This window comes from Accipiter gentilis, chromosome 7, assembly GCF_929443795.1.
Source record: "Accipiter gentilis chromosome 7, bAccGen1.1, whole genome shotgun sequence".
In the NCBI taxonomy this organism is placed as follows: Eukaryota; Metazoa; Chordata; class Aves; order Accipitriformes; family Accipitridae; genus Astur; species Astur gentilis.
The window spans coordinates 29577170-29591460 of NC_064886.1; the positions used below are offsets into that span (position 1 = coordinate 29577170).

Consider the following 14291-nt stretch of genomic DNA (forward strand, 5'->3'; position numbering starts at 1 on the left):
ATAGTAAAAACACACAAAGTACAGCAGCACCTGTTTCAGTACAAAGTCCCAATGAAATTCCACAACCACCTGGTTAGCACTGCAAGGACACTAACCATTCTGGTCACAATTTCTACATTGCTGCTCAGAGGCTACAATGACCAAGGCCTGATGCCACAGTCACCTAGAATTCCCACTAATTCAGAAGTGCCTCTTTTTTTCTAGCCCACATTGAGAAGCACATGCAGTATCTCGGACAGCTTTATCTTTTACATATCAAAACAAAGCATGCACAGCCTTTAGAACAAATCATCATCTTCTTCAAAGTGTTAATCTGTGGCATATTAAAAGTTATTGGTTTCAAGAATCGGAGAAAAAAAATTTCAATGGGCTGCATGGAACACTGACTTGATATAGACTTCTTCTAATGGCACTCCTAAAAGTGCATGTCATAGTGGCAGCTCACAACTTCTGTAGCATTCACAATCCCGTGATGTAAGCACAAAGAAAGAAACTGGGAACAAATGAAGTCACTGAGCTTTCATTATCTCATATTAACATGGCAGAAGCACTGTACCATGAATAATGAAAGTCTCGTTATGAATGAGACAACACCCAGGCACTTGGATTACCTCGGGAACAAGAAATAGTAGGAAATGCAGGTTTTCGGTATTTGGATACAAGAAAAACATTGCTCACTTCTGATCTTGGAATAAATCTTAAGATAAATGCTTTGTATATTATGCTTCAATAACAAATTTACAGTGCTGAACAAGGAACTTTTCAAATATATATTCCTTATACCAAGAAATAAACAGGCTGAAAAACATCTCTCAGCTACATATTTCCATACATACAGTTCCTACCTCTTTAAGTCCCCTCCATATAGACCACATTTCTGCCTTGTTATCCTGTCTACTGCAGATTTGAATTACAATGTTTCAAGCATTCCCCACCCCTGGGCACTCATTCCTGCAGTCCATTTAAGCCAAATACAGGAACACATGTATATACCATACACACCACAAAAGAACCTCATCCTTCTAGCTCTTAGGAGCTCTAAATACAAAATAAATTAATACATTGAAGTGGTAATTAATTTGAAAGAATAACAAAAAAAAAAAAAGCAGGCTCATTCTTGCCTTCATGACATATCTATAACTCAAAGAAACATACCTATCTATTAGCAGCTATTTAAACTTACATTTTATGTATCATTTTGATTACACCACTTCATTTGAAAGCAAATGTGCACCATTTCCCCAAAAAGGCAGATGTTAGAATCTTCCTTTTAAAAGCAATCCTCCATCAACTAAGAAAATGTACATCTATTTAATATTTTCCTAGCACTTTAACTGTAATATTAGAAGACTGTATATAACATGTACATGACAATTTTTCAGTAAAAGTATTTTAATACTTAGCATACGCTTACCTGATTTGAAAATCTCATGCTAACATTCCGCTGATCTTGTGGAGGTACATAACGTCCGATAGGGTCAATATCTTTAGGACTTACTAATTTGTCAGCTGCAAGTAAACGATAATGAAAATACAGAATTACTTGAGTACTTTCTGCAGCTTCTATGAAGGAGGCATGCAAACATATTTTTGTATTAGCAGTTATTAACATATTAGCAGTTCTGCTGCTATAATCTTTGCTTTAGATCTGTGTTTTACAGATCAAAAAGACATTCTGCAAAATTGTATTACAACTAACGACTCAAGCATCAGTCTTGCTACAGCTAATTATAATACTGTAGTATATAAAAACAATCCTTTATTTTTTCACAGAGATGCATTAAAAGAATATATGCAGACAACAGATTCCACAAGTCACATAAAAAGCCCTCAGTCCACAACCATGGAACTATTCTAGAGCTTTAACTAGAAACTCAATGGTTACCAGCAAAAACTGATCAGCTTTGAAGAAAAGTAAACAGCCTCTATCTCAAGGTAATCACACAATTATAATCCTGAAAGGGACAAGGGATATATCAAAAGGTATCTCTCAATATGATATCTCAAATAGAAATTGTAAAAAACCAAAACAAACCAAACCAATTAAATATATTTGAAACCCAGCAATTTCTACATGGAGTTTTTTACATGGAAAAAAACCCGCAAACCCAAAATTCCATTATTTTAACCTTCGCCTGAAAAAAAATAATTAAGTACTCCAATAAAAGTATACTATTAAAAAGTTTCAACAAATGCCTTGAATAAAGGTTCACAATCTGCTGTGAGCTATTATGCCCTTCAAATAAGCATTCTCCTATCAAAATCTCATTTTGACATGAAACTCTCCAATCTTTATTTAATTTCTGCTACAGAAGAGGTAACAGTACATTTTCATTTCTGCTACATACGAGTCAACAATTTTTAACATATTCTTAAAAACCTCTACACTAGGAAATCAGCTATTAATCTCAAAGAGAAAATAGCTCATGACTCCATTAGTTTAATTCAGCTACAACAGAAAAACAGTGTCTTGATAATAAAAACGTTTCTGAATTCTACACCGTGTAGTAAATTAAGGCAGCAGTTTATAAACTCAAAATATGTCCTGGCTCAAGCTTTAACAGTGTTAGGAAAGAACAGAAAGCAGAATAGACAGTGCAGTGGACAGAAAACGCATGGGCAGACAATGTAGGACACTGGCTGGGCACTTCACCATGTAAGCCATGAAGGAGCCTGCTGCTGCTATGAACTATGCCAGTGACTGTCAGCCACTAGATACTGAGACCATCTCCTGTCCTCAGCCTTCTGTTGGGAGAGTGCAGCTTGACTCCTGCCAGCAATGGACCCTGCTCCTCTGCTCTGCACTACTGCAGAGTCACAATCTATGTACAGGTGGTTACGTTAAAAAAAACAACCGAAACATAAAAACCCCAAAAACCAAAATACAAGTCACAAATACAAGTGTATCGGAATGCAAAAGCAGAGTTTTCTTTGTTAGCTCATTGTTTAGATCAACAATGGCTGACAATGTTTAATCCATTTGGTCTATACGTTACAAAATATTGCTAAAAACTCTTAACCTCGTTCTAGGCAGCACTGAGTCCACAGAACAAGAAATAAAAATTATAAGGAAAAGCACAGGAAAGATAAAACAGAGCTACCAAATGAAAAACTGAACTGAGTGAATTTTCAGTTGCATAAAACAGCTGAATACCTGGCATTCCTTTCCCTTGCTCTAAAATGGGGACCCTATCATAAAGGCTTTACAAACCTCCTCAACCAGAGCAAGAAATTCTATGAAAAACTGCATCAGCACCTGCGAAATGTGTGCTTTGTTTTCTTCATAAACAATTTTTTCAGTTGCACAGGCACGTGGTGACCTCCAACAGCAGTAGGCAGACACTTTTATTGCCTACTGTGAGTGAGCGAGCGGCTGCGTGGTGCTTAGTTGCTGGCTGGGGTTAAACCACGACACTCTGTTTTTCAGTGGCTTTATAAGCAGGATCAAAATCTTGACTTCGCTACTTCTGTTTGCCCGTCTGTAAGAGGCACTGAGATGTATAAGAATTGACTCAGTTTCATGTTGCTGCATTGTCGTGGTTTAACCCCAGCCAGCAACTAAGCACCATGCAGCTGCTCCCTCCCTCCCTCCCCAAACCCAGTGGGATGGGGGAGAAAATCGGGGCAGGGGGCGGGAAGTAAAACTCCTGGGTTGAGATAAGAATGGTTTAATAGAACAGAAAAGAAGAAACTAATAATGATAATGATAACACTAATAAAATGACAACAGTAGTAATAAAAGGATTAGAATGTACAAATGATTGCGCAGGGCAATTGCTCACCACTCACCAACTGACAGCCAGTTAGTCCCTGAGTGGCGATTCCCAGCCCCCACTTCCCAGTTTCTATACTACATGGGATGTCCCATGGTATGGAATACACCGTTGGCCAGTTTGGGTCAGGTGCCCCGGCTGTGTCCTGTGCCAACTTCTTGTGCCCCTCCAGCTTTCTCGCTGGCTGAAAAATCCTTCACTTTAGTCTAAACACTACTGAGCAACAACTGAAAACATCAGTGTGTGTTATCAACATTCTTCACATACTGAACTCAAAACACAGCACTGTACCAGTGTAGACATTCGTCTGATCACCCCGTGGGACTCGGCACAGGGTCCACCATACCCTGGGCCACAGAGCACTGACACCAATATGAGGATGCTGCAAATGGCGTTTATTCAACTGCGTCACGCCCTTATATACTGTCTGTCGGTCATCCCGCCTCCTTTAACCCTTCTCTTTCCGTACATCGCGAGATCTTCCGAGCGCCAATCCCTACAACCAGCTACTAGGAAGACAATTAACTCTATCCTAGCTGAAACCAGGACACGCATTTAGAAAAATTTGGACCGCAACAGGCAGACACTTGGCTCACAGACAGAAGAAGAATCTAAAAAAAGTTATATTGTATGCTTGCCTACACAACAGAAGCAAGGAGACTGAACAAACACAAATTAATTGCTATCCTTGAGGCAACACAATTTCTGGAATGGATGATGAATTGGGAAACCAGTACCTTCCCAGAAATCAAGTGTTTAGAGTCAGGCTTCCACTTAAATAGCAACCACCAACAAGCGAAGTAACACACACAAAGACTTTCACTAAGGACAAGTTTGTTATTCAGGTAGGTTTTCACCCAGAATGGAGAAAAATTAAATGCACCAATATAAATTAGTATGAATAAATTGAGTTCCTGATATAACAATCACTGGTGAGTAGATTTAGCTTTGTGATAAAATTCCCAGACCCTGTTTCCAAAGATTGTCAGAGAAAAGGAAAAAAATAATATTTTGAAAAAAGGGAGGGAGGAATGAAAATAGTGAATACAGTGAAGCAAAATTTTTACTTTAAAATAATAAAGGAAACAGTTACTAATGACAACTTTTCAAAAAGAGATTTAGTACAATTATTAAAAAAAGTGTAAGAATGTTCAGCAAACAATTGAAACAAAGCAAAATGAAGTTACATTACTCAAACAGCATTTAGCAAACAATAACTACAATTTATTTAACCAGCATTCCTCAGGTATAGAAATACGCAAATATTACAAGATATAAGATGAATAGTAGCAAAAATACAAGAGGAATAGTAGCAAAATTATTACAGTATTCCTGCACACACATTTGAGGATTACTTGGCTAATACTAAGAGGTTAAATAATTTTTTTTTTTCATTAAAGGCGAGATTGCCTGCATTTACTTTACAGTGTTGGCTAAAAAAGGAATTATGCAAGGAATACAGTAAAACCAAACAGGTGGAGCACCAGACAACAGACTCTGTTCCCCCATACCTAAAGATAAAGCCACCGTTCTTGCCAAGTCCTGAACTTTTAAACTCCTCTTCAATCTTTCTCATGTTTACTACCAACAACCTGTTGTTTCCCTTTACAGTGTTCACAGAAAAAAAGTTTTCAGAACTCAATCTACTGATTACCAGGTAAATGCTGAGTGTGTTAAAATAAAGTAATAAATCTTTCTCCTAGAAGAAATATTAGCAACAAAAAAATAACCTTAACTATGAAGAATTTCTGGCTTAACGACTGTTTTTACATTAGCCTTTGAATCATCTCGAGTGAGAAGAGTTCATTTGTGACTGAAATTCACCATAACACCCTTCAATGGCCAAACTTTGAAATGCAGTTTCAAATGCTCATCTGGTCTCTTCTATTTTAAAGCAAGGGTAAAAATAACACAGATTGAAGAAAACATTAACTTAATCACTTAATCTCAGACTGCAACTATTCAAAATTTAAACTTGTCTTGCTTAAAGCAGTAAATAATTTGAATCACTTAGAAACATCACTGCACAGGTACAGTTGACATAGTTAATCCAGAAAGTGTCATGTTAATATATTTTGTCATGATGAAAACGGAGTAAGAGGAAAAGCCAGGAAAAGGAACAGCAAACAAGAAATCTATCATGTTTAGAAGATTTTCAGTATTCCATAAAATATTCCAGTAAGCTTCATAGTATGCTGCATGCAGCATAAAATTTTAACATAAAGAATAAAAAGCAATTCTTGCCTATCACGTATGTACCAAAGCGAGGACATACATGCCACCCACAGTGCATTCAAAACTCAAGCCAATGTGTTTGTTCAGGTTCAAGAAAAACATTAACAAGCTAAATATCCTTCACTTCTGATGAGTCAAAACCTGATAGAATTTCCTCAGCCTCTTACCCAGGAGTTTTGCAATGATGTAAACTGCCTGTCCCCACAAGAAAAACTTTCCATCACGTCCATTGTTACTGGGAAACCGTTTCTGGCTGCCAGGGTTCTTCTTTTCCAGTTCAACAAAATCAGCTGGCACATAGTAATACTTGGGTACAACAGGACACCCTACGGAGTTTTAAAATAAGTACAGTCAGTAAATAAATTCCACTTCCCTTAAAATTTGCTTGTAGTTCCCTAATAAAGCTAAAGTGGATTCAGAACAGGAAAAATTATACCCTAGCAATGATTTAACAGAAAGACTGTTGTCATGCATTATTATCTCTCAAAACCACAATCGGTGTAGGAAATGCAGGGCAGTATTAAACTACCTTTATTCTTCACCAAACATTTCCACAGAACACATACATTGTCTGTGTAGCACCTTACTGTCCAAAAAAAAAAAAAAAAAAAAAAATTAAAAATTCACCTCAACCAAAATGCAGTACAGATAACAAACCATAACGAAAACAAATGAAAGCTGCATTGAGTGAAACCCTTGGGGTTTTTTTCTCCCCACATTTAACACCAGCTCATTATTAGACAACATTTTTAAACTAAAATCTTGGCCAACAGTAGTCAATCATTTAATTAAATGAAAATTCTAATTTTTTGCAAGTATGAAAAAACAAGTTAAACCCAGCATTTTAAGTTTGAAACATCATGAAACAAAATGGCATAACTTCTTCATTGGAAGATAGCAAGCATACTTGTGTCTAGAATTATGCCACAGGTATTACTGATCATTGTAGATTAATAACCTTTATTTCAACAGTTTTTAAGCAGACAAGAGTCAGGAATTTAGAAACATAATTACAAATGATTCACCTAATTATATGCAATACAAAAGCAAATTAATATGCTTTCTGCAAAATTAAATTTCACCTTAATATTGTTTTAATTTTGAATTTAATTGGATATGAATAGGTAATAAACAGAATAAAGTTGCAGTGTCTGACTATTAGCTTAGACAAAAAAAAGTTTTACTGGCAAGAAGCTGAGAAAAATTGAAAAGTGAGAGTTACTAGGGATAGACTACTCAAATGAGTGAGGTACCAACACACCTAGAAATTTTAAGGTGAGACACTCAGGATGACATTCAGTGAGAGAAACCACAAGATTAATTTAGTGTCTGCGGAACTTCACATACTCATTAATAATAAGAAAAAGCAATGATCAGCAAGGTCAGAAAATTTGCTATGTAAAGAAAATTTGGTAAGGAAATATTTGTATTTCTTGCAGAAACTAGTTCACTTCAACAAGTATTCTAAGTTTAAAGAACAAGTCAGACTAAAATATTCTGCATCTACTTGTGTAACTGTACCACAGGTGTCAAGAACAGGTGACTGAAGATGCTGAGTTTTAAAATTGGATTGTCAGTATAATGAAGCTGCTTCTGTTCTCAGGCCATTTTTTTTTCCTCCCACTCAAACTTATGGTCTTTCTCTCTTTTTTTTTTTTTAACTGAATTTTGGATGGATGTGCCTGTAGGCCATCAATAGCCTTGTCTGCAGTCCCACCAAAATTCTGGAGTGCACAATTTAAGTAAGAGGACGTTTATATTAAAGTTAACATGTTGCCACTTTCACTGCTCTAAGCTAGAAACAATTTCATATTCATATACTGAATTATTTTTTAAATCTTCTGAAGTTAAGTGACAATGAATGACACAAGTAATTCTCAACTGTATCCAGGTGGAACACTGAAACAATATGACTGTTGATAGTTAATATTTTCCTGCAAAGCTGAAGTGAACTTTGTAAATAATGAAGCGTAGGCAAAGGAGGGGAGGAACGACTGGGTACAGTGTAACCTTAAATTTATATCAGCAGCATTTTTCCAGACAACATTACTTTTATTATCATACTTTATGATGCAATGTACCTGCATCAAAGAGATTATTTAGTATTAGTATTTTGCCATCAGGAACCAGTGATATTATTACTTCTCTTTTGTTCTGACTGCAATATCCATTAATAGGAACGCCAGTGTTTTAATAATAAGCTACAATGTTTTAGAAAAATGATTACCAGATAATACCTTCAGATGTATGCTGAAGCAAAGGATCCAGAAGATCCTGATATTCCTTTACTTGTGCAGGATTTCCTCTAAAAACTCCTAAAAATAAGCAAAAAATAATTGATTTAATGGAAGAAATAACTTTTCTGTGAGCTTAATGATCATAAAAGAAGAAAAAAATCTAGTGTTTACTTTTCAATGGGGTAATGCCTACACATTAAATAGTTCATGAAAAATAAAAGACTCAACTGTAGATCATCACTTACTACTACAGCTAAATCTCACAGGGATCATGAATCAGCCACTCTCTTATTAGCTTAAACTGAAATCAATGGCAAGTTACACAGGATAGTAAAGCAGTGAACTTACAGAGGCTCAAAAACTGGACACAGACAATGAGCCCAGCTAGCTGTAAATAACTTCCTTAATTATAGCAAAATGAAGAAGCAGAGCTTTTGTGTGTGTGGAGACAAACAGGCTGGTTCTAAATCTTTAGGACAGAGTTGCAAACTGATTTAGAAGTGAGTTGCCTAGAAATCCCAATAAATAAATACAAAGGGTACTTGAAGTAGCAAATAAAAAAATTCCTCTCCAAAGATTAGATGGAACGTTTACGTTGGTAATTTATATAGGTATTGATATCTGCGTATTACAGAGGTCTAGAACTGCTGACACACCTTGAGATATTAAACAGAACAATCAACTCTTTATGATGCTGCTTTTGGGGAGAAATTGGTAAGTTTGGAAGTAACAGTACCTTAAATGTTTTTCTAGCAGAACTTAGTCATCCCGAAATGAACCTGATGAATACTAACATGACCAGTGTTCAGTTCATCAAAAGTTCTTACATGAAAAGATATATCAAAAATACCAAAAACATTTCTGTTCATCAAGGAAAACATGGATGAACTTGACAAGTCACACTGACATTTTACAATAGAACAATTTTTAACATTTAAAGGGGAACAAGTTAGATGAAAACTTTTCATTGTACATCCTTCATTCATTTCTTCCCATGGTTTTCCTTTTCAGTTACCTTATTCTTCCATATTTTTAAAGATAGCTGTAATGTTTCCCTCCTTAACTTATCCTACAAAATTACCATAATCCTCCACATTCAAACAGAAAAGTAAAAAAGCTTTCAAAAATGCTAGTCAAATACGTCTTATTCAAAAAATAGCCATATTAATTTATTTAGTTCAATCCTTTCCCACAGCCATAGATACATATCTACTACCCAGAGAGTCCTAAACAATACCCTTTTGAGGAAAATCCCAACAGGAAATTAGTACTAAAGCAATGTTTTTGTATTCTTAAGAAGGGTTAATTCTGAAAGGCAAAAATAAGACAAAAGAAAACCACAAACTCACCCACTGAGAACAAATGTACCAGAACATCTTTATTAGAAAAAGTTTAGATAAGGTTTTTGTTAGATATGTTTATGTGCGTATGATATTATTTATATATATATGTACAGATGTATTTATGTTTATGACATGGTTAGATATGTTTGTCGTTGGTCTTTATGTTTAAGTTTAGATATGGTTTTTTGTTTTAATATACATATAGGTAAAAAATCTTATCTTTTATGTTATTTTAAGAATATGCAACAAATTATTCTGCTGAAAAGCCAGAGTGCAGTAGAAAGCTGGAGTTTGAGTACTGTATAGGAATTTCTTTCTTTTCATGGCTCTTGAATGCTCTATGCAAAAAACAAAGCTTGACAAGTGTTGTTCATTACATTTTCAAATATTCCCAAGTATATACAGGAGGTGAAATCACTTGCCAAGAGAAACAAATGCAATGAAAGTTTGCATACAAAAAAGGGTGTGTTTAAGTGACACACTGAACTATTTCAAAACACTTGAGCACAGTCACAACCTAGGAGCAATAGGATTTTCTGACTATTTGTAATTTAGTCTTATTGGCAGATGCCGTAGAGGAAAAAAAGGATGCATTTATGTGATATACAATTGCTTTTGTATTAAGAATCATCTAGTGAAGGCAACAGTTGGGTAATAATGATCATCATCCAAGAGGAATAAAACAGTGTTAATACAACTAGAAAACGCACAACTAATTCAGTAGTATCTACTTGCCAGAACTGTTCTAACTCTCCACACCTTAAAAATCTGAAAAAGCTATCACTGACAAAACAGAAAATTTGATGAGCTAATTAGTTTGTCTTCTAGAAGAAAATATAAGTAAATATATAGTTACTTGAATATGTTCTGCTAATCTTTCAAAAACAAAATTATGAAAGAAATTTTGCTGATGTGAACGAAATTGGTGGATTATGGACTATGATTTACAGGACTCTCTCCTTCCCTATTTAATAGAGCACTGCCCTACTGTTATACAGGTAACAAAATCCAACTATCAGGAGTTACCTAGATATTCAGTAGCTTAATACACTTTGCTGAAAAGGCTTTCCTTTGTACTCTGCAAGTGGGTTGGATGGGCAAATAGGCTTTCAGCTGAACCAGTATTCACAATGTAGCAGCTTGAGGTTTTTCAATGTGTCCATTGTAAAGACATTCAGCTGTAATCTTCTCCTCCTATTTCATTGTCTTTTTGCAGTTTAAGTCGCTCTGTATATGCTTCAAATTTTGCATAAAGGAAGCTTGTGGATTTGGAGATATGTGCCCAAAATCTACTAACAGATTTGTTCTATTTGATGAAATTGTGGTACAGGAAAAAAGACAAGGAAAGTATGTGCAAAATATGTATTTTTTTACTTTTTCTTTGTAATACAAGAAGAGTAAAATGCTTTCTTTATTCTTCTGCTAACTTCAGTTAAATTATTATCTTTCTTGTTCTTCCCGAAACTGGAAGCGGGCAGCATTAAATGTCAGTGCCTTTCTCCTCAGTTTTGGCATCACTCTTTGAAAAATGTCAAGCATTCCTTCAGAAGAAAATCAATTGTGAAACTTTATTAAATCTTCAAACAAAATATTTTAATCTGTGGGTGGCCACAGAGGAGTCTAGGCAGATAGCAGATTTCTATGCCCCTCACCATCTTTATTTGAAAACTATTTCACACACTAAAGAGAAAAAACCCAGATGGCCAGATTTTCATCCATTTACAAATCTTTTTGATGGCTGTAACACTTACTCATTTTCTTATTCAGACTTTTGTTCTATGTGACTTATAGCTTCCATCCTGAAATCATCCCATTAACTTTTTCGGTATGTCTCCTATCCTCAAGACAAGGTCTAGGTAGTGGTATTTGGGGGGGGTGGGAGGGGGGAGGGAGGATTTTTTTAAATCAGAGTAAATGGCTACATGAAAAAACCTGGCCAGGAAGCACAGGCATTTTAAAGAGAAACCAGACCTTTTCTGGTTTGCTTTCTTCTCTTCTGAACTCTGTTTCAATTACCACAGAATATCCAACTTGAAAAGACCTGCTGCAACATTCAGTTTGTCCATGTGTTCTCTCTTCTACTTCCTTTTCTCTCATGTGCTGCTGCAAAATTCTGATACACTGTGAAAGTTTTTAGGGCTTAAAAGGCAATGCAGGACTGAATGTCATGGATTCAATAGCTCACATTAAAAGTGCTGAATTATAAGGGGTTGGGTGCTTGGGGTTTTTTAACCCATGAGGCAGAACTCTCAATGGGGTATTAGTGTCGCTGCATTATGGTTTATTTTGACAGGACAGGAAAATCATTTTTTATCTTTCCTCTATGGGCTCATGTCTCTAATGCCTTTAAAGAACAGGAATGTAAAGCGGTACTTACCATCAATTATCATGAAAATAAAAAACAGAGGAAATTCACACTCAATTCCATCAAAAAGCTGAAAGGAAGAAAAATTAATCACACGTTTCATCACTTCGGTTTAATGAAAGGTATTTGAATATCCTACTGAATAATTTCAAAGCAACAAAAACCAAACATGAATTCAAAAACATCTTAGTACATCAACTCTTTGTTTGGGTTACAGCTTCTTAATTTTATGGGCACGTTAACTGTGCCTTTACATATGCTGTGGGTCATTTTCAAGCAGAATATTTATATAATTGATGTTTTATTTTCCAGAGAGAAGCTATTGGGGAGGAAAAAAAAGTAAATTTTCATTTAGAGACCTTTACTGATAAATACTGTGGTCAAAAGCAAAATTGTTTTCTATACACTCAGACTGTAGTCAGCTGTGAAATTAAATAAAATGATAAATAACTTCCTTATTTGCTATGTGAAATCAACTGTACCCTAAATGTAAATGGAAGAACATTCATTACAAAACGAATCAACAACTAACTTGCTGACTTAGCAATCTCTCAAAACTGCACATGCCAAATTACAAAATGCATCTGCTTCACTCGAAGCAATCTGAAATCACTGTGCAATTCAAATTGCAAATACTGGCGGGGTATCTGTTTTTGGTTTTGTGGGATTTTGTTTGGGTTTTTTTTTTGGGGGGGGGGGGGGGGGGTGGGGTGGGGTGGGTTGGTTTTTGCAGGGGGTTTGGGTTTTGGTTTTGTTTGTGTTTAAGTACTGCCTAAACATCTTAGAAAACCAAAATCTGTCCTTACATAGGCCAGGTATTCCTTTACCTTAATTTCTGCTGGTTTATAATAACGTCGTGTTTTGTCCTCCAGCGCTGTTCTGTACCCATCTCTCAGAAATCTTTTAAACCCATATTTTCCTTTCAATTTTCTTATAACTTTATCTAGTGTTTGACTGAACAAAACCTCATCATCCAAAGCAAATGCAGGATAACTAAGACAGGGCAAAAGAGCTGCATCAGTATTCTGTAGAAGGAGAGGGAGAAACAGCACATTACAAATTTAATGAGATCTCTGACAATTATCTGATGCACAAAGAAAGACGGTTCAACTTACTAAGTGAAATATACATTTGGAACGTTATCTTTATCAAAATCATACAACTAATAAATTAGTGTGCAAAACAAGGCTTCTAAAGATGTGTAAGGATGAACTACAAACCCAATATTCAGATATATGATTTAAAAGAGAACTCATTTGACTCAGAATCTGACCTACTTTGCAGTTGATAATCTGCAGGGATAAGTGAATACGTTCTAGAACTTTGTGGTTTTAGAAACAAAAAATATCCTCCAGGAATAACCTGGAGGAAACACGAACATTTGGGTTTCCTATGCTCAAAAAGAATCACAGACAGTTTACAAAGATGCTATGCTGAGAAATAACTATGATTAAATCATCATTTTTGAAAAGCTTTTTCAAAAATATTCTTCAGGTGCTGTAACAAACAAGACTATCTGATTTACAATTAAGGTGATGAGGGAATAATTTCAGGAAAAAACGAGTAGCATTTCTCAAGAACCATGTGCAACTATGATGAATTAAAAACACAAGAAAAATTACTAACTAGTGCATCACCACTACAGGTAAGCTTACAGAAACACAAAAAAATAGTTTTAATTTATAATTCTTATGTCACGTGCAATTTTGTTATTCCGTTCTGCTCACAAATCTAAGACATTCAACCATTTAAAATACCAGTTTTTTGCCTATATCATTGATGTAAACCCATAAAAGCTAAAAAAAAAGGACACAAAGATTGCTTCTGTAGCATAAGTAACTTAAGAAACCAGCTTCTGTTGGAATATTTGAAGTCTCCAGGAAATAACAAACTGCAAAAGAGTTCTAAAAGACCATTAGACTATAAAAAAGTAGCTGACAGTGCCTTTTATTTTAATTAACCAGTATTACAACTCTGCTATAATTCTTCTACACAATGAGTAAACTATTAATGTTGAAAATTAATAGTCTGTTTCAGGAACAAAAATGCTCTTATATCCCAGAATGAAATAAAAAAAGCAGTAGAACCCTATTAACACTCATTTTAAATTACTGATTTTCAAAACCCAAATTTACCTTTGATGCTAGTACTGAAATAGTTTTTTTAAAAAAATTAATCTATACTTATGTCACTTAGATTTACTCACTGAGGAAATACTTATTTGTAACAGTAGCTTATAATAACAAGAAATCCTCCATATTCAGCAATTTATGATAAGCCAACGTTAAAGGCTTCTTTTCTAGACAAAAGAATGAATTAAAGCTAAAATAAAGTGTTT

General features: G+C 35.1%; 1 protein-coding gene across 7 annotated transcripts in view; it reads right to left on the reverse strand.

Annotated features, from left to right (window-relative positions):
- PHKB (phosphorylase kinase regulatory subunit beta) overlaps window positions 1-14291 on the reverse strand; it is an 89852-nt gene that overhangs the window by 38076 nt on the left and 37485 nt on the right. For all 7 annotated transcript variants that reach the window (XM_049805244.1, XM_049805245.1, XM_049805242.1 and 4 more), the window contains 5 exons: window positions 12781-12978; window positions 11966-12023; window positions 8246-8323; window positions 6176-6334; window positions 1415-1509 (listed from right to left, as the gene is read on the reverse strand). In XM_049805244.1, coding sequence (XP_049661201.1) covers window positions 1415-1509; window positions 6176-6334; window positions 8246-8323; window positions 11966-12023; window positions 12781-12978 — 588 coding nt within the window. The remainder of the gene's footprint in view (window positions 1-1414; window positions 1510-6175; window positions 6335-8245; window positions 8324-11965; window positions 12024-12780; window positions 12979-14291) is intronic.